The 26198-nt window shown below is 37.2% G+C and overlaps 2 protein-coding genes across 6 annotated transcripts in view; both read right to left on the bottom strand.

Moving 5' to 3' along the window:
* The window catches only part of SLC15A2 (solute carrier family 15 member 2), a gene marked incomplete at both ends in the record, with an annotated part of 35985 nt that extends 27978 nt beyond the window's left edge, over positions 1 to 8007 (bottom strand). Inside the window, 3 exons of one of the 2 annotated variants that reach the window (XM_079704912.1) lie at positions 5154 to 5295; positions 5896 to 5983; positions 7823 to 8007. In XM_079704912.1, coding sequence (XP_079561038.1) covers positions 5154 to 5295; positions 5896 to 5983; positions 7823 to 7960 — 368 coding nt within the window. The remainder of the gene's footprint in view (positions 1 to 5153; positions 5296 to 5895; positions 5984 to 7822) is intronic. The other variant, XM_079704911.1, reaches the window with a different exon arrangement.
* A 5192-nt stretch (positions 8008 to 13199) lies between these two features.
* EAF2 (ELL associated factor 2) overlaps positions 13200 to 26198 on the bottom strand; it is a gene marked incomplete at its 5' end in the record, with an annotated part of 55562 nt that continues 42563 nt past the window's right edge. For all 4 annotated transcript variants that reach the window (XM_079704425.1, XM_079704426.1, XM_079704427.1 and 1 more), the window contains one exon: positions 13200 to 13642. In XM_079704425.1, the coding sequence (XP_079560551.1) occupies positions 13596 to 13642 (47 nt within the window). In that variant the 3' untranslated portion in view covers positions 13200 to 13595. The remainder of the gene's footprint in view (positions 13643 to 26198) is intronic.

A 26198-nucleotide genomic window follows, 5' to 3' on the forward strand; every position in this document is an offset into this window, starting at 1 on the left:
TGAAGCCCATGCTCCTAGAGCCCGTGCTCCGCAACGAGAGCCACCGCAATGAGAAGCCCGCACACCGCAACGAAGAGTAGCCCCCGCTCGCCGCAACTAGAGAAAGCTCGCACACAGCAACGAAGACCCAACACAGTCAAGATAAAGATAAGATTGGAGCTGATTTCTTTGATTTGCTTTGGTGCTGTCAAGGCAGGAAATGCTTTCAAATCATTTTCTGTGTGTGATCTGAATGCAGGTAAAGAATTCCTCAACTTGTCAGAATGCTTATTAAATGTAATAATAATTTGTGTAACCTGCTGTGATACTAAAGTGGCTAATGACAGTCACGGGTTTCCAACCAGGAAGGGTTTGTTTTAATGCACGTCTAGTTTAAGAAGTTCACTACTTTATTATCATGTAATATTGTCATTCGCTTGAAATAGTGCAAAGCTAATAGTTGACTGATCACTCTTTAAGAATTTATGGTTTCTTGTAAAATCAACAGAGAATCTATTTCCAAAGAAAGAAATATCAAAATTAAGTAATAATTTAAAAATTTATGGGGGAAGTATCTCAGGCAGCTCATAACAATTCCTAGATGTTTTTTATTAGTCCATGATGTTTTCACAGTAAGAAAGGCTCTAAATTTATAGATAAATGCTGGGCCTGCTACCTTAATATGTGAGTGTGGTTGCCCTGGATGCAGTGCAGAGGATACACAGAGGCGATAATTCCGTGCTCCAAGAGAATTAATGGTGGAAAGTTACACGATGCTCAAATAGCTCCTTCCTTAGGAAAAAGGAAACTATCCAGAAAGTCACACACCTAGCAGAATATATTGGAACCTTGGGACTTATTTTTATAATCCTATTTCTTTTTTTATAGAGCTTCAAAAAATCACCTTTGTTCAAAAAGAGGAAATATTTTCTTTACTATAAATGGACAGAACTTCTCATATTTTCACAAATGTCAGTGTTCTTCTATTTCAGGAATTAATTTAAAATGTTGTCATCAAATAAAAATTCCCATATTATTTTAAAATCTTTTTTTTTTTTTTTTCCTCAGTACGCGGGCCTCTCACTGTTGTGGCCTCTCCCATTGCAGAGCACAGGCTCCGGACGCGCAGGCTCAGTGGCCATGGCTCACAGGCCCAGCTGCTCCGCAGCATGTGGGACCCTCCCAGACCAGGGCACGAACCCGTGTCCCCTGCATCGGCAGGCGGACTCTCAACCACTGCGCCACCAGGTAAGCCCTAAAATATTTCTTTTATTATTATCAAGTGTCAAAGGTAATCAAGGCTATTACTCTTGACACACAAAGCATATGTTGACATAAGAATGCTCTTTGTCACTGCCCCTTATTGTCGTATGCCATGGTGCCAGGCAGAATTGCTGAAATCCACCGCCCCCCCCAGTGATGTCTCACCCTAATCTCTGGAACCTATGACTATAATGAGATGTCACTTCTTTAATTATGTTATATTATGTGACACAATTGACAGTAAGATAGTGAGATTAACTAGATGAGCCTGATCTAATCATATGAGCCCATAAAAGCAGAGACTTTTCTCTGGTAACAGAAGGGGAAGAGATTCAAAGTTCGAGAAGGGTTTGATACACCATACTGATAGCCTGAATATGGAAAGAACCATGTGTCAAGGAAAGGGGACACCTCCACCTGAAAGATGGCAAGAAAATAAGCACCTACAATGACAAGGAAATTAATTCAGCTAACAACAAATGAGGCTGGTGGTAGATTATTCCCCAGAGTCCAACCTAGGAGACACCCAGACCTGTGAGCCAACTGACTGGCTCCAACTTCTCACTTACAGAATTGTGATATAATAAATGAATCTGGTTTTAAGCCGAAAATAAATAAATAAATAAATTTATTTATTTAAAAAAAGTAGCTGAAGTAGAGATTAAAAAAAAAAAAAAGCAATCACAATACCCACAACAAAATAAGTCATCTTCACACCTGCCCACACCTACCTCAGTCTTGTGCCTATATTTGAGTATCTGAGGGTGAATAAATTAATTGAAACACTTGCTGTGGGCCTGTTATGTACCAGGCACTGTTCTAGGTGCTGTGGATAAAAATATAAATGAGACTTTGTCTTCTAAGTGTCTGAAGAAGGTATTAGATTCATATACAATAGTTATGATAAGACAGAGTTTGGTAAATGTCACATGAGGGTAAAAAATAAGGAGTTCAGAGAACTTTAGATTACTTCTGGCTAGTGGTGAAAGGTGAGGGGCAGAGAATACTCCATTGAATAGGTGGAATTTGAACTGAGCCTTAAAGGGTTTGGACATAGAAGGCTGGGGAGGAAGGAGATTCCATGAAGTAGAAACTATGCAAACAGACATGGAAAAGAAATGTTCCTGTTTATCATTAGGTAAATATTAGTATTTGGTTTTTCTCTAGTGTATATTTTTGAAAGGGAGTATGACAATAAGAGCAGAAAGGTAAGTTGGATGAGATTAGTAGACAGTGTGTTAGCAGAAATTTTTGAGCAGAGTAGTAATATGAACAGAGATTTCTTTTAGGAAGATTAATTTGACAGTAGTGCATAGACTCGATTGTGAACAAAAGATATGGGAAGCAACGAAAACATCGTACACGTCCATTTCAATAGCCCAACTTAGAGGCTAATGAAAACCAAAACTAGAGTAGTGGCGATTGATGGCCGTGGGATTCAGTGTTGAGGAGGGAGAATGTGAGAGAGATTATGGAAATAGAATTGGCAGAATTTGAAAACTGATTGGATGTGGGAGTATAGGAAAGCTAGGAGAGAGGATAAGGTGGAATATCCAGGAGATGAATGCTAATGTGCAGTTATAATGCATAAGGGTGCTTGAGTGACAGGTTAAGATTACAGAGTTTGAGGAGCCATTAGCATATTGACACCGCAGAGCTTGCTGAGGGAGAATCTGGAGAAAGGGGAGAGGGTAAAAGGTATACACTGGGGAAATGCCCACATTCAGGAAAGAGTAAAGTAAACAAAAAGCAAAATAAAAGCCAAATGAGGAAGAATCCAAAAAAGTAAAAGAACAAGAAAATACAGTGTTAAAGAAGCCCAGGAAGTTTCAAGAATTTAGGGGTGCTAACAGACTAAAATGTTAAAACACATTCAAAGTGAATAAGAATTTAGAAAAGACCACTGGGTTTGATAACAAAGAGATCATTACCAGTGATCTTAGAGAGAAGAATTTCAATAGGATAAAAAGATGACATATTATATATTATTTCACTTACCGTAATCTGCTTTGTATTAAAGCTAGTTGAATATGAACAACATGAAGCATGTATTATGTCTTATTCATCTTTTTATCCCTCATGGTTCTTTGGACAAATAGAAGTTGCTCAATAAACATTTACTGAATTAAACTCGATCAGCTTAAGTTGAATCTAATTGGATTCTACTGCACTGCATTACATTAGTCTACCCTAAGGAGTGATAATGAAGAGAAAGGAAGGCAACAAATAATAAGTGATTCTTTTAAAAATCTGAAGGTAGTGGTAATAAGACAAAGAAGATAGAAAAAGAAAGGTTAACAATAATTTTGTTTGTTTAAAGGTCTCATATTTGCCCTTGCTTCTAGGTACAGGACAAGAGTGTCTCTGAGGAAGAATTTGAAGGAAAGAGACAGAGGTATTGAGGGTACAAAGACACAAAGGAGAGTGATCTAGGTGATGGTGATACATTTGTAAAAATTCATCCAGCTGTACATTTAAGATTTTTGGATTTGTGTACTTTATGTAAGTTATACCTCAATAAAAATAAATTCAAAAAAAACTGAAAGTACCTCATAAAGGATTGAGATTGAGGGCACAAGTGGAGGTTGCTAAATTTCCTCTGAAATAGTCAGGAAGCTATTACTTACCAAATCTCGGATCTATACTTTTTCAATCTTAAAGGAAGTCATTTTAAAAATAAATAAAATTACTACATGATATATGTGAGTCTTTTATTCTATAACTGAATGAAGACTATATACCATGGTTTATACTTTCTTTCTGCACATAGTGCCAACCCTCTATCTGGATGGACTCGGTATAAGGAGCAAACATAGATCTCAGCCACCTGCCATACCTTTCCCAAGGCAAGAAACTGTGTTTAGTACTAAGCTGTGGTTGTAGCGCTACATTGGGTGCTGATTAAAAACTTTAGAAGAATGAATATATCTAGGCCAAAGTGAGATAGAAACCAATGTTTACTAAAGAGGATTCCTTGGAACACTAGGTCCACAAGAAATCCTGAAAAAATATTCCATGGTTAAATAAGTTTGGAAAATACTACATACCATAACCTGTTCTTGGATATTTTATAGTATGAATTCACATGTTAAAGGCTGTAAGAAGTCATGCAGTAAAGATACCTTTTTAGCTTTATTCAGCCTAGCATTTTCCAAACTTATTTGACTATGAGAGCTTTATGTTCCCACATAACATTCATTAGATCCTATACAACCAATTTTCAACAGAATGCACTTTGAGAAATGCTAATTTAGACAATTCCATAGAAGACAAGTCCACAGAAAATACCTGAGTGATGGATATCTAAGAGCCATCTCTAGCCCATGAGGATGATGTTATAGGGGACAAAAATAACACTACCCCAAACATATCTCTTGGTGCTATTTTCAGGGACTTAAAAGATACTGAACTGAATAGACCAATAGTCTAACTCATGAAGATATTTATTATATTATTAAAAAAGAAACTACAGAAGGAGGTTAGAGAAGAGAAACAGAGATGGTAAAAGAGCTAAAAAGAGGGATTCATAAGAAGATAGTAAAAGTTTTGGGATGACTCAATCTAGAGAAGAGATAGATAGTGTATCAAATAACTACACTGAATTATAAATTTTCTTGTGGGTAGCAATCTCTATCACCTGAGATCAGAACAAGAACTAGTCTTAAATTACAGAATGGAAGATTAAAATTAGATAAAAGAAAAAAACGCTGCTGACTGAAAAGGGTATAAAAATATTGGAAAAACTGATAATGAAGAGACAAAACCTTTCTGTATTGTCAGTCTGAGAGAGATTCTTACTTGTCATGGATTACATAAGTATGTTCTTGCTTGGAAGCAAGAGGCTAGAAGTGATAGTCTCTGCACAATTAACATGTGCAGCTTCTTGGACTGTGACCTCCCATCATCCTTACTTGAATTTTCCCAACCATGAGTCAGCAATGGCTGCTCCCAGGATGGGAGTGAAATAACAGAGGCTGCTGAAGGCATGGTATACAGATGTGGAAGTGTCTTCACTCCAGTGCAGGAAATACAGGAAATACAGGGTCAGCACAGCTGAAGCAAAAAAAGAGAGACAAAACAAAATAGATGCATTAAAATGATTTATGGAGCAAAAGAACATTTGATATGGTCTTTGAAGTTGATATTGACCTTCAACACTCCTATCAGTGAAGTGATGAGGGGTGATTGCTGGGCAGAAGCAGGGCCCCTTGGAGTTGTGGGAGTGAATGGGGCTATGCTTAGTACACAAATGCAATACTCCTCCCTTCAGTGTATGTCTACATAGCATAATTTAGGCCAATCCAAAAGATAACATGGAGCTTCTAATATCCCTTCCTTCTCCTTCCCAGCAATGATATAACCCATAGACCTGAGGAACAGAAATGAAGAATGGAATGTCGATGATGAGAGTTTTTCCACTTATATTCTCATAGGCTGTGTTCTGATTTTCACTTGGCCTTTCTGTTCTTGGCCTGTATGACTTAGTAGGTGAAATCCCATGAGGCACTTTTTGGAAGTCTTCGCCAAAGGAAAGGACCAATTGGATGAAGGCAGAAAGAGTAGATAAGGGAAATAAGTGCATATGAGACAGGTTGTTACAAACATGGGGTGAGAGTGAGTGGAGAGGAGTAGGACTCAAGGACACAAAATTACCTTTCATGCCATAATAGGAAAAGCGCTCACAGAATTCATTCACCACAATGAAGACAATACTCAGTGGATAGTTGGAGCCACAGATTTTCTAAGAAACAAAAAGGCAATGGTTCAAGCATGAACTATATTTCCCTGTTTAAACCATTAGATTGCTCCACAACAGAAAAAAATCATTTATTTTAAGTTGCCATGATAGGTCACGAGAAACAATGGCCCCTGCTCTTCATGAAACAGCCAGTATCACACTGAAAGTGCTTGCATTGCTGATTTAGCAGTGAGAAGCTATTCTGAATATTACTTTTTTCCTCAATTCATTTAACATGAAACTGCTCAGGCATTCCTTGATACTAGACACCAGGTGACCTGTTCATCTTCCCACAAGTACTAAGTGAAAAGCCTGGGGCTCTGGGTAGGAGAATAATCATACTTATTTTCAGGAACAGAACAAAGAGTTGGCCTATGGAGCACTTGATATCCAGGCAGTCACACTCAGATGTCAGTATCCTGCTTAGCTCCACTGTGCGGATTAACCTTTCTTTTCCCACTTGCCCCATTCACTGTGCTGGGAGAAATCCTAGCAATATGAAGGCTTCCCATTCAGTGGCTACTGAAGCCAGGCACAGAGCCTAGTACAGATTGCTAAAGGTAAGATGACTGATCACCTTGACCTTGGGCAGAGAGTTCTTAAATCTTGTCAAATTAAATGTCCATTCTTTCTATGAAAGAAAGATTCTATAACATTTTCATGCTAATCTTTTTGGGCATTAAAAGGACTATGCTATTTCATGCACTGTATCAGTCAGAATAAAAGGAACATCATGTTTTATTTCAAATCCCTACCCATTATGATAGCCCAGCCAATATGAGAGGGGGATGGAGATATGTGTCCTTGGTTCAGTCGAATCTTATCATGAGATTTTTATTGCCTTTTCTTATTCATAAGATGTACACACATCTTTGTAAGCAGGCTCAAATTCTTTGGGACCAGAAAACATATAACTAAATAAATTAATGTATTCATTCTTTTATCCACATGGATATAAAAAACAACCCTCCAAAATATTAATATACATTAACGTATGATAAAAACTTGCTTGGAAGACAATATGAATTAGTCTTATTACCTTACCAGCTCACAGCTCGAGAATCATGCAACCTGAAGTTTAGTTAACACATTTCTACTAGCTATGTAACACTGTCACTGGCTGTGTTAACATACTGATCCAGGCCATGTCACTACACTTGGCTTTATACTTCAGTTTTGTTATTCCAAAGAAACTACCACCTCTAGAATACTACTACAGTTACCTCTTTGCCTGTAGTAGAATTCAGTAAATACTGGCTAGTATGTCTGTATCCTCTCCATTTACAGGATTTTGATATGAGGATTGAATAAGAACTGGGAAGTGCTTTAACAAGTGTATAAAGTAAAACATTATTATTACTTCCTTGTTTCTCTGTCCTTTCTCCCACTGTAAACTGGAACACAGTAACAGAGACTAGATCTATTCTAAAACTTCTCTTGGTGGTCAGCATAGATTCTGTGCACAGGGGAAACTAAGGGCTGAGATTTTTTTTGGTGAAGAAAGAACAATCACACACAGTTCTCCAGAAAGGAGTACTTGCCAAGTTTCCCTGGACATTCAAATTGCTTTTTTTCCACCCCAGAGAAACTCAGAATATACAATGAAATACAGCCAAGTCCTGGATACCAACTGAAGAACTCTGACTACCTCTTCCTGCTGCTTCCTCTCCTAAGTTAAAGGAAACTTCTGTTTAGGTTTGGTTTACAGGTTAATTCTAACTCCAAGAGAGAACAGTTTTTAATACTCTAACACAGCTCAGCGTGAAGCTCCGGGGGCCAAGAAGGAGAACCAAAAGAGTAAGTCTGTTCCTACCAGAGACAGAACTGAATCTGACGACTCACCGGAGATGGCTTCTTTGGAAAGCTGGGGGGTCGAGGTGGTACCTCTTCAGGGGAGACAGGTAAAAAAGGAGTTTCCTTGAACTCATTTTTCTGGAAGAGATTCATGGCTGGCTCCTTACTCTCTCTCTCTTCAAGCATTTGGCTTCGGTAGGCAGTTGGGACAGCTGCCAGGCTACTGTGAAAAGGGGGACTGGGAGGGGAAGAGGGGGTGGCTTCAGCAGCTAGGTTTAACCCTGTGGGTGTCAGGCGTCAGCAGCCGCCTGCAAAGCAGAAAGCTATAGAAAAAGAAAGGATTGGGTCTCAGACTAGTTCAAAAGAATGTTTATGTCACAGGGAAGTGAGAATAACACATCATGGGATGAGACAGTATAATGCTGGAAAATTTCAAATGAGTGAAAATTAGTTAAGAATACAATGCCTGGAGCATAGCCTAGAGCAGATTTTGAAATCGATTTCAGGGTAATAATAGCTACCATTTTTTGCACACCTATTGTGGGGAAGGTTTATACACACAAACACACACATATATTATATCTACATGTTCTAATTCTTACTACTATCCCCATTTTATAGGAACTAATGTCCCCAGAGGTTATGTAATTTGTCCAAAGTCATGTGGCCAGTAAGTGGCAGATCTGGAATTTTCACTATGCCACTACAGATTAGTATCAGTAATGCCTGTGGTCATTACTTAGAAATGGAAACTATGGAAATAAAAACATAGTAATGTAGGGGAAATGAAATGCATCGAAGAGGGAAAGTTATCTCCAAACAGAATTTGGAGAGATACATAAAATGTTGATTTTTGGTTTTCAACATAATAAAGTTCAACTAGAAATGTCTTATAAGCAATTAAAGAGGTGGAGCTGAAGAAAACAAAAGGAAAGGGTTGGTGATGTACATTTGGGAATCATTCTTCTCCTTTGCTAAATTCATTCCCTGTGTTTTCATTTTCTCACTTCAAAATGAATCCATCATTTCATTAGTAAATAAAATTTAATTTGTGTAAAAACTATGAGCCAGTTATTTTCTAGGAACCATTATAAACATCATATTTCTTAATTTTCAATGAATGGACTCCCAAATGACTCCAGAATATAATATTTAGTTCTTATCAGAGGAGAAACAAGAACAGAGATGACAATGATAGATACATTTTAGACAGTATTATTTTTGCTAAGTCAAAGAGGTAAAAGAACAAGAGAGTACGGTGCCCATCTAGATGTCAATCAAAAGAAAAAGGAAAAGAATGGCTAGAGAGCAATAAGAAAAATGAGGACTAAACCAAAATAGAAGTCAGGAAACAGGAGAATGAATTATTTTATTTTAGAATATGAGAACCTATGACTCTCCCCCTCATAAAATTCTTACATTAACTATTTGAGTTATTGACAAATAAGACCAGGAGAAACTCTACCCTTTCCTCCCTAAACTCCATCTTAGACTTTGACCATGTTTTCCCAGCTTCTATTCACTCCTCCTCCTGCTTCTCTCCCACCAACCTTTACCCAAAGAAGGGTCCACTTCATTTCTGTTTGTGACATTAATGATTAAGCTACAGTTATTCTTTCAGGAAGTACTGCCCTTTCTGACCTAGTTTGGTTAATGACTCTGGATATAAAACAAATGAACAGTCAAAACTTACTAGTCAAGTTAACCACTAGAGGCACAGATGCTTTTAAGATCTAATTATATCACTGGCTCCCCCTGCTCTGGCCTTGTACCTCTGGAATAGCATTTGATCTCTCAGAGCAGATGGAGTAGCACCGGTAGGCAAGGCACCAATTTATTTGTGCTTATAGGTGCTCTAAATACCAGACTTTAGAGTATTGGCATTGGTTCTCTGATACTTGTTTGTTTACGTGAAATTCTTCTTTTGATTATGGCAATACAATGCTAGCATTTATAAAATCGAATAGTATCAGAGATGGAAGGAATCTTAATCTTGTCCTACATAAACTAAACTTCCCTGATGCTAAAAATCACTTACAGATATATATATTTACATATATATTTATATTTGTATATATACTTATAACTACAAATTTCCACAACAATTCACACACACACCACATACAATTTACAGGCCTTTGCTTTGAAAAGTCTTATTGAATAGATCTAAGTAGGTATCTAAGAACTTGTATTTTTAATAAGCATCTCTGGTAATTCTTATAATAGGGATTTGGTGAACACTGGTTTGAAATCCTTTTCCTAGTCTAGCCTGAAGAATATTACAGAAGAGGCTCCCAGCCTCCAAGACCTATTCTAGAGCCTTTTCTATCTTATCAAGATGCCTCTTGTACACCATCATTTTTGCTAAGTTGAAATCAGACAGAAGGATAAAAGGGAAAAGATCAAAGAGAAAAGCAACTCCTGAATAGAAATGAGTACAAACTCTTGAAAGATAAAAAAAAATAATAGAGAGAAAGAATCTAAAATATCAGTGATAAGAGTAAAAAATATTTGTGACCTCAATGATTATGACAGAAGAGAGTGATATTTTACAATCATGTACAGAAAGGAGGCTGAAAGTGACAGATACTAATATAGTCAGAGAGAAGAGGCAAATATGAAATTAAAAGAGAACATGTGTTTAGCAAGGTGTATGAATACAAAATCATCACATAGAAATAAATTGTATTTAAATATCAGCAAAAACAAATAGAAAAGGGAATTTAAAACATTATACTAGCTCTAATAGCATAAAAAATACCTAGGAATAAATCTATTGAAAGATGTCTAAGACATCAATACTAACCACTCTTAAAACATTATTGAAAGAAATTAAAGATCTAAATAAATGGAGAGACATACCATGCTCATGATTTGGAAGGCCCAGCAAAAATGTCAGTAATCCCCAAATCAATCTATAATTGCAACACAAAATCCAACAGGTTTTGTGAGTGTAGAAAATGAAAAGTTGATTTTTAAAATTCATATAGAGATACAAAAAGCGAAGAATAGCAAAGGCAATCTGGAAGAACAATAGTGGAGGATTTGCACTAACCAGTAGGAGACCTATTATAAAGCTATAGTAATTATAACAGAGTGGAACAGACACAAAGATAGATAAGGCAACCAATGCAACAGAACAGAGTGCAGAAAAAAGGCCCACACATATACTGAGGCATCAGTTATGACAAACGTGACACTGCAGTGCAGTGGGGGAAATGACGGTGTTTTCAACTAAAAAAACACCATCTAGATCTCAGATGGAAAAAAATATGTTTACCCATGTTTTTATGCATGGTGTAAATATATCTTACACCATGCATAAAAACCAATTCAATATAGATTATAGATCTAACTGTCAAAGTTAAAAAAATTAAAGCTTTTAGAGGAAAACATAAGACAGCATCTTTATGTCTGTGGATAAGCCAAGATTTCTTAAATAAGACATAAAATATGGTAACCATAAAAGAAAAAGAATTGATATATGGGACAGTATTAAAATTAATAACTTTTTTGTTCACCAAAAGATACCATTAAGAGTAAAAAGACAACTCACAAAGTGGGAGAAAATACTCATATTACATATATTGTCAAAGGATTTGTGTCCAGACTATATAAATCACTTCAAAAATCAATAAAAAAAGGTTCACATTCAGATTTTTTAAGTCTTTTGCAATTATAAATAATGCTGTAATAATAACCTTTCAAATAAGTCAAATGTTTCTGTAGAATGAATTTACAGAAGTGAGACTGATGTGACAAAAATGTTTTTACAGTTTTCAGAACTGCAGATTCATTCCCTTTTTTCTATTGAGTTGTTTGTCCCCTTCTTGTAAGTTTGTAATATCTACCTTTATATCATTTATATTAAAGCTCTGCCACCCTCTATGTTGCAAATATTTTTTCTACTGATTTTTTTTGTGGACTTTTAAAGTTAAACGTAACTTAAAAGGCACAAATCTTAAGTGTAAAACTCCACTGTTTTTTTACATATATGTAACTCACACAACCACCACCCAGGTAAGATTATATATATTTGTAATAAATATTTATTTATAATAAATATTGGGTTGGCCAAAAAGTTCATTCAGGTTTTTCCATACCATCTTATGGAAAAACCCAAACGAATTTTTCAGCCAACCCAATATAATAATATATATTATATATTATACTACTCCTACGAATTGAGTCAGTCCATGTGAAGAAGGTTTCAACCTTTTTAGAATATATTTTTATAATATTTTTCCCATTCTTGAGTTGGTAATTTTGATTCATCTCTTAATAAATTGGAAATTACTAAAGTAATTATTATATGAATGATATGTGAATGATATAATTCCTGAATTCTGACATGTCTAAGAATGCCTTCTTGCCAAACTGTAGATGATATCTGATGAATACATAATTCATAGGTCACACTTATACCTTGTGCTGATGCAGCTTTATTAACTTTAGAGTTTTAGTGTAGTGTTATGGAATAGTTCAAAGCCCACTGATTTTTGTTCCTTTGTAGCCAACTTACTTTCAGGCTTATATTATCATCAGTTAGTGCATAAATAAACAATGGTACATCCAAACAATGTAATAATATTATTCAGTGCTAAAAAGAAATGAACTATTAAGGCATACAGAAGACATGGAGGAAACTTAAGTGCATATTACTAGGTGAAAGAAGCCAATCTGAAAAGGATGCATAATGTATGATTTCAATTATAAGATATTCTGGAAAAGGCAAAACTAAGGAGACAGTAAAAAGGTCACTGATTACCAGGGGTTGGGGTGTGGAGGAATGGACTGGCAGAGCGCAGGATTTTTAAGGCAGTGAAACTATCCTGTATGATACTACAGTGGTGGATAAATGTCATTGTACGTTTGTTAACACCCACAGAACGTACAACACAAAGAGTGAACTCTAATGTAAACTATGGACTTTGGGTGATGGTGTGTGAATGTAGGTTTATCAATTATACAAAAAAAAAAGGTACCACTCTGGGGCAGGATGTTCATAGTTGGGGAGGTTGTGCATGTGTGGGAACAGGGAATATATGAGAATTCTCTGTACTTTCTGCTCAATTTTGCTGTGAAACTAAAACTGTTCTTAAAAATAAAGTTTATTAATTAAAAAAAAGAACTTGCTGCTGGTTAGTGACCCTCAACTATAATATTTATCATTTCCCCCAAATTCAAAGATGTTATAGGTATAAATATTAATTATTTATCTCATTAACATAAATGCTTATTTTTACTCTGAAAAGCAAAATAAGAAAATGATTAAAAAGTATCAGAGATAAGAGAACATGATAAAATGTGAGAGATAAGAGAACAATTGTTTCATTAAAACAATTACTTAGCTTCACCTTTACCCTAAATTTTAGCTTAATTTTCAACCAAAATTTAAGGAATATCAGATAGAAAGGCTCAGAGATGTAATTAAAACCAGGACATTTATTATAAATCAACAGTTTTGCCATTCACAATTGAAAACAGCAGTGTGGTAAAACAGAACACTGAACCTGAACTTCAGAACCCCTGATCTGCCACTTGTTAACAATATGTGGGCAAGTAACCTAACCCCTGAAGTTTGTTTTCTCATCTGTAAAACTTCCTAGGAGTTTTGTTAAGATTAAATGAAAACACATGAAAATGCCGGTACCCATAAAAGGTAAAAAATGTAACATCAACTGAAAATTCTGAATCAGATTAAATTTCTCTTATCATCAAAGTTAAGATACATTTTCCTCAGTCTTAGGAATTTTTATTCCTAATATAAAATAAATTGTCACATGTCTTATAAACTTTATACTTATAGCTGAATATTTCTTCAGTCATCACTGTCACTTCCTGATTCACTCAGCTGCAAATCATTTCCTAAAATAAAAAAAGGAAAACTGTAGTAATTGAATATTTAATATTTTAATATTTAATATTTTTGGATAACATAGATGTTTTACAAAATATAACCCCAAGGTGATCCTGTTTAGCCAACATTATGTCTTTAAATTATAGGATAAGCAATCTGATTATTAGTCACATCAGTAGCAACTCAAAGAATTAATATTACCTGTAAAGAAAAAATAAACCACCAATCTTCAGCATAGTTTTAGTACCACTTGGCATCTATTGATATTTTAGTCTTCTTTCACATAACAACATCACCCTTCTTTTATACCACTGATTTAATTACATCAGGAAATGAGGAGAAAATGTGGTTCAGAAGATCAGACTATTTTGAAGAGTGAAAAAACGTATAATTTTTTACTACAAATTCAGTCAAAGTCATTAAGCAGTATATGTTAAGAGTACCTCATCATTGATTCTTTTGTAATTCATCCATGTTCTTACAGTCACGGAACTTACATTCCAGTGGGGGAGACAGACAATAAACAAATATATAATGTAATATTTATCCTAAGTAGGGATAAATATTACACTATTTAGATGGGTCTGGGGAGAGTGGTGAGAGATGTTATTTTAAATAGGGTAGTTAGGAATGCCTCCTCAAGGTGGGACATTAGAACAGAGATCCAAATGTAGAGAGAGAGTAATGAAAATACAGAGGTGGGGGAAAATGTCCAGGCTCAGGTAAAAGCAAATACAAATGCCCCAAGGCAAAAGCATGCTTCTTGTGTTCTCTGACAGCAAGAACACCCCTGTGGCTGGAGTGAAATGAATGAGGAAGAGGATGTAGGGAAATAGGTCAGAAAGATATCCAGAAGACCATGGTGTGTAGATCATGGAAAAAACTTTAGATTTTGTTTGAAATGTAATGGGAATTCAATTCACTGGAAAATTTTAAACAGGCAACTGACTTGAACACTATTGTATATCAGTGAATAGACTATAATGGTGTGGAGGAAACATGGAATCAGGGAGAACAGTTATGAGTCTATGCAGTTTCTCATGTAAGATATAATATCAGCTTTGAGAAAGACAAATACTGTATGACTTCACTTATATGTGGAATCTAAAAAACAAAACATATAAAAAGGAACAGAGTGACAAATACAGGGAACAAACAGGTGCCAGAGGGGAGGTAGGTAGGGTGAGGAGAGAAACAGGTGAGGTACAAACTTTCAGTTATAAAATAGTGACAAGTATGAAATGTACATTGTGGGGACTATAGTCAGTAACTATGTAGTATCTTTGTATGGTGACAGATGGCAACTAGACTATGGTAATCGCTTTGAAATGTACAGAAATATCAAATCACTATGCTGTGTACCAAGAACTAACATAGTGTTGTAGGTCAATTATACTTCAAAAACAAACAAACTCAGAGAAAAAGATCAGATCTGTGGCTACCATGAGTGGGGGGTTGGGGGGGAGGGGAAATTAGATAAAAGGCAGTCAAAAGGTACAAACTTCCAGCTATAAGATAAATACCAGGGATGTAATGTATAACATGATAAAAATAATTAGCACTGTTGTATGTTATATATGGAAGTTGTTAAGAGAGTACATCCTAAGAGTTCTTGTTGCAAGGAAAAATTTTTTTTCCTATTTCTTTAATGTTTTATGTATATGAGATGATGGATAGTCACTAAACCTATAGTGGTAATCATTTCAAGATGTATGTAGTTAAACAGTTGTACACTTTAAAATTATACAGTGCTGTACGTTAATTATATCGCAATAAAACTGGGGAAAAAAGAAGTAATATTGGCTTAGACTCAGGTGGTTCAGGTGAAGGTGGTGCTAAGTGGTCAGATTTATAATTTGCTTTGAAGATGGAGCTTACAGGACTATCGACAGTACTGGACTTAGTGCATGAGAGAAAGAGAAAAGTGAAGGATGACCCCCAAGATTTCTGGTCTAAACAACTGGATAAATGGTGGTATCATTTACTGAGATGAGAAAAACCAGAGGAACAAGATTGTGTAAAAAAAAAATCATAAGTTCAATTTTTAACAAGGTACATTTGAAATACCTAGTAAATATTCAAGTATATATGGTATAGGCAATTGGATATACAAGTCTGAAGCTCAGGGTAGAGGCTACAGCTGCAAAAGATTTGGGAGTCATTGATTACAGGGGGTTTATTTGAAGCTATAGGATTGGATAAATCTTTTGGGTGGTAAATTACAATCGTTAACAAACTCTTGTATTTTTAAACTACTCCACAATCAACAAAAGCTGGTGTATTTTGAAGTTAATATCCAATTTAAGATGAGTACTTTTTAGGCCATATATAAACTGTTGTAAGATACCTCAGTCCACTGCATGAACTCCAGAACTAATTACATCACTTGATAAAGAAACCTGCTAAAGCTTCATTTGTGCATCTGGTTCACATGACCATTTTCTTATTTTCAAGGCTTAAGTTTCTACTTATTATACAACTATTGTATGGCATAAGAATGTTTATCCTGATGTGATGCCTATAAAATGAGTTTCTCAAGTGACACAAATCCAAATGTCCTGAGTTCCATTTTTCTTAATAGACTTCATACTATGGAGGTTATAAGCACAGCATTACCATGCTGTTGGTTGAAATGTTCAGTTTTGAAGATATGAGATTAGCCTTTGAATATGAGATGCTTAGTAAAGGAAATATGTTTTCAATCAAAATGGTAATTATGACTTGGAAAAAAGAGTATACCCATAGCAAATGTATTCAGATGCCTAAACCGATGTTTCTCAATGAGAGCAATACTGCCCCCTAGGAGATGTTACAGAAATGTACGTGAGGGGTCGCTTGTCCCAGTGATTTGCAGATTGCTAGTGGCATTTAGTGAACAGGGAACTTAGGAATCTTAAATGTCTTGTAATGCAAGGACCAGTTGTAAACAATAAAGAACCCTTCTACATTCTGTAAAACTTTTGAAAGTCCAGTGGGATACTCATGTACTTGAGAGATCTGTTTATAATTTTAAGGCCAGAACTAATTGCATTTTTATAAACTAAAAGTATCCTTTTGCACAGACATAAAATTCTCTGAAATTTACAAGGATGCAACTATCATGTAAACTGAAAGAAGACTACTTTTTTTTTGAGACCTTTACAAAGATTTTTAAAAATTGTTTCTGAAAACACAGTGATATCTATGTTGCTCATTGGCTTTGGGTCAGCAATACAGCACCTCAAAACTTATCTGTGTACGCAATTCTATGAATATGTATGTATATACCTTTCCAGTCCTTATTTTAACAAGATAAATAAAAAGAAAAAATATTGACATGAGTTGAATATTGCCTTGCTTCCCTTAATTCCAAATATATTCATTAAAAGTAAGTGCAAACATATGGCACTTTGTTATGTTGTCTCACCAGTCCTGAATATTTACAAAGTAGAATATCTATTACTTTACTATGAACTATTTTTATTTTGTCTTAATATTACATTAATTATTTTCAAAGATGTATGTGCCTAGATGATATTAAGCTATGAAATTCATTTCAGAATAGTAAAGGGGACTTAAATACATGTTATAAAAGAGGGTGTTGAGTCTGCTAAGGTTGAAAATGGGATGACTGCAGTAACAATAAAAAAGGGTTTATTTTCTCTTAAGAAACTTAAAGTTTGGATAAAATATATCAAGCAAAGAAATTCACTATTTTTTTGAAAGAAATTCCAAGTGGTTACTACTTGTATAACAAGATTGCTGATTTTTCCATATCATTTTTGCATCCAAAATATTTCTAACTTCTTTTACTATTTCTAGAGTTTGTGGATTCCTTTGGATTTTCTATGTAGACAATTACATTGTCTACAAATAAGGATCATTTTATTTCCTGTTTCCGATTCTTATTTTCATTTCTTTTACTTGTTTTACTGCATTTTCTAGAAAATTCAGTAAAATGTTGAATAGAAATCATGATATTAGTCCTCCTTGTCTTCTTCCTGACTTTAACGGAAATGCTTCTGGAGTCTCTATTAGTATAATGTTGGCAGTAGTTTTGTTCTTTGTGATTAACTTTTATAACGTTAAGGAAATTCCCTTATGTTCAATCTTTAGTAAAAGTTGTAAAATGAATAAATACTGACTGTTGTCAAATTCAAATTTGTTGAAATGATCATATGGCTTTATTCCTATAATCTGTTAATGTGGTAAATTATATTGATATAATTCCAGATATTGAACATTTCCTACATTTCTGTGATGAGCTTTACTTGGTCATGATTTAGCTTGCTTGTTTTAAGTACAGTGGTTATTCAATTTGTTAATATCTTATTTAGTAATTTTACATCCATGTTCTTAAGTGAAATTGGTCTATAATGCTTTTTGTCTTGTTCCTGTTCAGTTTTTTTTGTTTGTTTGTTTGTTTTTTTGCAGTATGCGGGCTTTTCACTGTTGTGGCCTCTCCCGTTGCAGAGCACAGGCTCCGGACACGCAGGCTCAGTGGCCATGGCTCATAGGCCCAGCCACTCCGTGGCATGTGGGATCTTCCCGGACTGGGGCACGAACCCGTGTCCCCTGCATCAGCAGGCGGACTCTCAACCACTGTGCCACCAGGGAAGCCCTCCTGTTCAGTTTTGATATTACCCTAGAATTATAAACGAATTGGGTTGCTTCCCCTACTCTTCTATTCTCTGAAACAGTTTGTAGAAGATAAGAATTGTTTGTTCCTTGAAGATCTGCTAAAATTCATCTGTAAAATTATCTTCAATTTTCTAGCATCTAGGGGATATGGAGATAGGAAGAAGGAGGAAGAGATGTTAATTGTTAATGGTTTCTTCAGACTTTCCACTTCTTTTTGAGTCAGATTTGGTAAATTATACTTTTTTCCTAGAAAATCATCCTTTTTTTTTTTTTTTTTAGAAGATGTTGGGGGTAGGAGTTAATTAATTATTTTTGCTGTGCTGTGTCTTCGTTTCTGTGCAAGGGCTTTCTCTAGTTGTGGCAAGCGGGGGCCACTCTTCATCACAGTGCGTGGGCCTCTCACTATGGCGGCCTCTCTTGTTGCGGAGCACAGGCTCCAGACACGCAGGCTCAGTAGTTGTGGCTCATGGGCCTAGCTGCTCCATGCCATGTGGGATCCTACCAGACCACGGCTCGAACCTGTGTCCCCTGTATTAGCAGGCAGATTCTCAACCACTGCGCCACCAGGGAAGCCCCGAAAATCATCCATTTTTATGCCAAATTTACTGGGATAAAATATTTGTAAAGTTTTCATAATGAAAAAAATAAAAACATACTATAATTTTAACCACTTTTTCACTCCTAATACTGTGTTTTACTCTTTTTTTCTTCATCAGCCCTAGTTACAGGTGGGTCTTCTTATAAGTTTTCAAAGAAATAACTTTTAGTCTTGTTGATCCTCTAATGTTTCTTTGCTATCTATTATACTAATTTCAATTCTAATCTATAATACTTTCCTTCCCTGCTTTAAGATCTTATTGTTCTTCTAGTTCCTAAAGGTGAAACTTTCACACATTTATTTTCAATTTTTTTTAAAAAAGAACATTTTGAGGCCTCAAATTTCCCTCTATCATTTTGGTTGCACCCCAAAATTGTTGAGATATTTCTGATACTGCTTAATTATAAATATTTTATAATTTCATTGTAATTTCCTTTTAACATGTAAGTCACTAGGTATGTGCTCCAAAGTTTCTAAGCATGTATTTTAAACTGTTTTTTATTATTTATTTATATTCTCATTGTTTTATAGTCATGTGATATGATCAATAAAATATGAATTCTTTTAAATGTGTTATTTCATTTGTCCTAGTAGAAAGTAATTTCCATAAATGGTTTATATTATTAAAAGAATGCCTGCTTCTCATTCTTAGCTTGTAAGATTCTACGTATTTACTGTTAGAACGGGCATGTTCAGCCTCCCAAGGCAATAGAAATAAAAACAAAAACAAATGGGAGCGGGGCTTCCCTGGTGGCGCAGTGGTTGAGAGTCCGCCTGCCGATGCAGGGGACATGGGTTCATGCCCCGGTCCAGGAAGATCCCACATGCTGTGGAGTGGCTGGGCCTGTGAGCCACGGCCGCTGAGCCTGCGCGTCCAGAGCCTGTGCTCCGCAACAGGAGAGGCCACAACAGTGAGAGGCCCGTGTACCGCAAAAAAAACAAGCAAACAAACAAAAAAACAAAAACAAATGAGAGCTACTCAAATTTACAAGCTTTTGCACAGCAAAAGAAACCATAAACAAAACAAAAAGACAACCTACAGAATGGGAGAAAATATTTGCAAATGATGCGACTGACAAGGGCTTTATTTCCAAAATATACAAACAGCTCATACGACTGGCAAGGGCTTAATCTCCAAAACATACAAACAGCTCATACAACTTGACAACGAAAAAACAAACAACCCAATCGAAAAATTGGCAGAAGACCTAAAGAGACATTTCTCCAAAGAAGAAATACAAATGGCTAATAGGCACATGAAAACATGCTCAACACCACTAATTATTAGAGAAATGCAAATCAAAACTACAATGAGGTACCACTTCTCACTGGTCAGAATGGCCATCACTAAAAAGTCTACAAATAAAAAATGCTGGAGGGGCTTCCCTGGTGGTGCAGTGGTTGAGAGTCCGCCTGCTGATGCAGGGGACACAGGCTTGTGGCCCGGTCCGGGAAGATCCCATATGCCGCGGAGCGGCTGGGCCCGTGAGCCATGGCCACTGAGCCTGTGCGTCCGGAGCCTGTGCTCGGCAACGGGAGAGGCCACAATGCTGAGAGGCCCGCATACTGCACACACACACACACAAAAATGCTGGAGAGAGTGTGGAGAAAAGAGAACCCTTCTACACTGTTGGTGGGAATGTAAGTTGGTATAGCTATTGTGGAAAACAGTATGGAGGTTCCTCAGAAAACTAAAAATATAATTACCATATGATCCAGCAATCCCACTCCTGGGCATATTCCCAGACAAAATTATAATTCAAAAAGATGGCTTCCGGGGAAGATGGCGGAAGAGTAAGACGCAGAGATCACCGTCCTCCCCACAGATACACCAGAAATACAGCTACACGTGGAACAACTCCTACAGAACACCTACTGAACGCTGGCAGAAGACCTCACACCTCCCAAAAGGCAAGAAACTCCCCCACGTACCTGGGTAGGGCAAAGCGGAGAGATTCCCGCACAGAGGATCGGTGCCGACCGGCACTCACCAGCCCGAGAGGCTTGTCTGCTCGCCACCCGGGGCGGGCGGTGCTGGAAGCTGAGGCTCGGGCTTCAGTCAGAGCACAGGGAGAGGACTGGGGCTGGCGGCGAGAACTCAGCCTGAAGGGGGCTAATGCGCCACAGCTAGCCGGGAGGGAGTCCGGGAAAACTCTGGAGCTGCCGAAGAGGCAAGAGATTTTTTCTTCCCTCTTGGTGTCCTGGTGCGCGAGGAGAGGGGATTAAGAGCGCTGCTTAAAGGAGCCCCACAGATGGGCGCGAGTCGCGGCTGAAAGCGCGGAGCCCAGAGACGGGCGTGGGACGCTGGGGCTGCTGCTGCCGCCGCCAAGAGGCCTGTGTGCGAGCGCAGGTCACTGTCCATGCCACCCTTCCGGGAGCCTGTGCAACCCATCACTGCCGGGGTCCCGGGATCCTGGGACGGCTTCCCTGGGAGAACGCACGGTGCACCTCGGGATGGTGCAACGTCACGCCGGTCTCTGCCGCTGCAGGCTCGCCCCGCACTCTGTGCCCCTCCCTCTCCCCCGGCCTGAGTGAGCCAGAGTCCCCGAAGCGGCTGCTCCTTTAACCCTGTGCTGTCTGAGCGAAGAACAGACGCCCTCCGGCGACCTACACGCAGAGGCGGGGCCAAATCCAAAGCTGAGCCCCGGGAGCTGTGAGAACAAAGAAGAGAAAGGGAAATCTCTCCAGGCAGCCTCAGAAGCAGCGGATTATAGCTCCACAATCAACTAGATGTACCCTGCATCTGTGGAATACATGAATAGACAACAAATCATCCCAAATTGAGGAGCCAGGAGTCAGGGATGTGCCTCTGAGCTGGGAGAGCCAACTTCAGGACACTGGTCCACAAGAGACCTCCCAGCTCCACATAATATCAAACGGCGAAAATCTTCCAGAGATCTCCATCTCAACACCAGCACCCAGCTTCACTCAACGACCAGCAAGCTACAGTGCTGGACACCCTATGCCAAACAACTAGCAAGACAGGAACACAACGACACCCATTAGCAGAGAGGCTGCCTAAAATCATAAAAAGTCCGCAGACACCCCAAAACACACCACCAAACGTGGACCTGCCCACCAGAAAGACAAGATCCAGCCTCATCCACCAGAACACAGGCACTAGTCCCCTCCACCAGGAAGCCTACACAACCCACTAAACCAACCTTAGCCACTGGGGACAGACACCAAAAACAACGGGAACTACGAACCTGCAGCCTGCAAAAAGGAGACCCCAAACACAGTAACATAAGCAAAATGAGAAGACAGAAAAACACACAGCAGGAGAAGGAGCAAGATAAAAACCCACCAGACCTAACAAATGAAGAGGAAATAAGCAGTCTACCTGAAAAAGAATTCAGAATAACGATGGTAAAGATGATCCAAGATTCTATTTCCAAGATCCAAAATCTTGGAAATAGAATAGACAAAATGCAAGAAACAGTTAACAAGGACCTAGAAGAACTAAAGATGAATCAAGCATCGATTAAAACCACAGTAAATGAAATGAAAAATACTCTAGATGGGATCAATAGCAGAATAACTGAGGCAGAAGAACGGATAAGTGAGGTGGAAGATAAAATAGTGGAAATAACTGCTGCAGAGCAAAATAAAGAAAAAACAATGAAAAGAACAGAGGACAGTCTCAGAGACCTCTGGGACAACATTAAATGCACCAACATTCGAATTATAGGGGTTCCAGAAGAAGAAGAGAAAAGAAAGGGACTGAGAAAATATTTGAAGAGATTATAGTTGAAAACTTCCCTAATATGGGAAAGGAAATAGTTAATCAAGTCCAGGAGGCACAGAGAGTCCCATACAGAATAAATCCAAGAAGAAATACGCCAAGACACATATTAATCAAACTGTCAAAAAGTAAACACAAAGAAATCATATTAAAAGCAGCAAGGGGAAAACAACAAATAACACACAAGGGAATCCCCATCAGGATAACAGCTGATCTCTCAGCAGAAACTCTACAAGCCAGAAGGGAGTGGCAGGACATAATTAAAGTGATGAAGGAGAAAAACCTGCAACCAAGATTACTCTACACAGCAAGGATCTCATTCAGATTGGATGGAGAAATTAAAATGTTTACAGACAAGCAAAAGCTGAGAGAGTTCAGCACCACCAAACCAGCTTTACAACGAATCCTAAAAGAACTTCTCTAGGCAAGAAACACAAGAGAAGGAAAAGACCTACAATAATGAACCCAAAACAATCAAGAAAATGGGAATAGGAACATACATATCGATAATTACATTAAATGTAAATGGACTAAATGCTCCCACCAAAAGACACAGATTGGCTGAATGGATACAAAAACAAGACCCATATATATGCTGTCTACAAGAGACCCACTTCAGACCTAGAGACACATACAGACTGAAAGTAAGGGGATGGAAAAAGATATTCCATGCAAATGGAAACCAAAAGAAAGCTGGAGTAGCAATTCTCATATCAGACAAAATAGACTTTAAAATAAAGAGTATTAGAAGAGACAGAGAAGGACACTACATAATGATAAAGGGATCGATCCAAGAAGAAGATATAACAATTGTAAATATTTATGCACCCAACATAGGAGCACCTCAATACATAAGGCAAATGCTAACAGCCATAAAAGGGGAAATCGACAGTAACACACTCATAGTAGGGGACTTTAACACCCCACTTTCACCAATGGACAGATCATCCAAAATGAAAATAAATAAGGAAACACAAGCTTTAAATGATACATTAAACAAGATGGACTTAATTGATATTTATAGGACATTCCATCCAAAAACAACAGAATACACATTTTTCTCAAGTGCTCATGGAACATTCTCCAGGATAGATCATATCTTGGGTCACAAATCAAGCCCTGGTAAATTTAAGAAAATTGAAATTGTATCAAGTATCTTTTCTGACCACAATGCTATGAGACTAGATATCAATTACAGGAAAAGAGCTGTAAAAAATACAAACACATGGAGGCTAAACAATACACTACTTAATAACGAAGTGATCACTGAAGAAATCAAAGAGGAAATTAAAAAATACCTAGAAACAAATGACAATGGAGACACGACAACCCAAAGCCTATGGGATGCAGCAAAAGCAGTTCTAAGAGGGAAGTTTATAGCAATACAATCCTACCTTAAGAAACAGGAAACATCTCGAATAAACAACCTAACCTTTCACCTAAAGCAATTAGAGAAAGAAGAACAAAAACATCCCAAAGTTAGCAGAAGGAAAGAAATCATAAAAATCAGATCGGAAATAAATGAAAAAGAAATGAAGGAAACGATAGCAAAGATCAATAAAACTAAAAGCTGGTTCTTTGAGAAGATAAACAAAATTGATAAACCATTAGCCAGACTCATCAAGAAAAAAAGGGAGAAGACTCAAATCAATAGAATTAGAAATGAAAAAGGAGAAGTAACAACTGACACTGCAGAAATACAAAAGATCATGAGAGATTACTACAAGCAACTCTATGCCAATAAAATGGACAACCTGGAAGAAATGGACAAATTCTTAGAAATGCACAACCTGCCAAGACTGAATCAGGAAGAAATAGAAAATATGAACAGACCAATCAGAAGCACCGAAATTGAAACTGTGATTAAAAATCTTCCAACAAACAAAAGCCCAGGACCAGATGGCTTCACAGGCGAATTCTATCAAACATTTAGAGAAGAGCTAACACCTATCCTTCTCAAACTCTTCCAAAATACAGCAGAGGGAGGAACACTCCCAAACTCATTCTACGAGGCCACCATCACCTTGATACCAAAACCAGACAAGGATGTCACAAAGAAAGAAAACTACAGGCCAATATCACTGATGAACATAGATGCAAAAATCCTCAACAAAATACTAGCAAACAGAATCCAACAGCACATTAAAAGGATCATACACCATGATCAAGTGGGGTTTATTCCAGGAATGCAAGGATTCTTCAATATACGCAAATCAATCAACGTGATACACCATATTAACAAATTGAAGGAGAAAAACCATATGATCATCTCAATAGATGCAGAGAAAGCTTTCGACAAAGTTCAACATCAATTTATGATAAAAACCCTCCAGAAAGTAGGCATAGAGGGAAATTTCCTCAACATAATAAAGGCCATATATGACAAACCCACAGCCAGCATAGTCCTCAATGGTGAAAAACTGAAACCATTTCCACTAAGATCAGGAACAAGACAAGGTTGCCCACTCTCACCACTCTTATTCAACATAGTTTTGGAAGATTTAGCCACAGCAATCAGAGAAGAAAAGGAAATAAAAGAATCCAATCGGAAAAGAAGAAGTAAAGCTGTCACTGTTTGCAGATGACATGATACTATACATAGAGAATCCTAAAGATGCTACCAGAAAACTACTAGAGCTAATCAATGAATTTGGTAAAGTAGCAGGATACAAAATTAATGCACAGAAATCTCTGGCATTCCTGTACACTAATGATGAAAAATCTGAAAGTGAAATCAAGGAAACACTCCCATTTACCACTGCAACAAAAAGAATAAAATATCTAGGAATAAACCTACCTAAGGAGACAAAAGATCTGTATGCAGAAAATTATAAGACACTGATGAAAGAAATTAAAGATGATACAAATAGATGGAGAGATGTACCATGTTCTTGGATAGGAAGAATCAACATTGTGAAAATGACTCTACTACCCAAAGCAATCTACAGATTCAATGCAATCCCTATCAAACTACCACTGGCATTTTTCACAGAACTAGAACAAAAAATTTCACAATTTGTATGGAAACACAAAAGACCCCGAAAAGCCAAAGCAATCTTGAGAACGAAAAATGGAGCTGGAGGAATCAGGCTCCCTGACTTCAGACTATACTACAAAGCTACAGTAATCAAGACAGTATGGTACTGGCTCAAAAACAGAGAGATAGATCAATGGAACAGGATAGAAAGCCCAGAGATAAACCCATGCACATATGGTCACCTTATCTTTGATAAAGGAGGCAGGAATGTACAGTGGAGAAAGGACAGTCTCTTCAATAAGTGGTGCTGGGAAAACTGGACATGGACATGTAAAAGTATGAGATTAGATCACTCCCTAACACCACACACAAAAATAAGCTCAAAATGGATTAAAGACCTAAATGTAAGGCCAGACACTATCAAACTCTTAGAGGAAAACATAGGCAGAACACTCTATGACATAAATCACAGCAAGATCCTTTTTGACCCACCTCCTAGAGAAATGGAAATAAAGACAAAAATAAACACATGGGACCTAATGAAACTTCAAAGCTTTTGCACAGCAAAGGAAACCATAAACAAGACCAAAAGACAACCCTCAGAATGGGAGAAAATATTTGCAA

Source organism: Hyperoodon ampullatus (assembly GCF_949752795.1).
Source record: "Hyperoodon ampullatus genome assembly, chromosome: 5".
Classification (NCBI taxonomy): Eukaryota; Metazoa; Chordata; class Mammalia; order Artiodactyla; family Ziphiidae; genus Hyperoodon; species Hyperoodon ampullatus.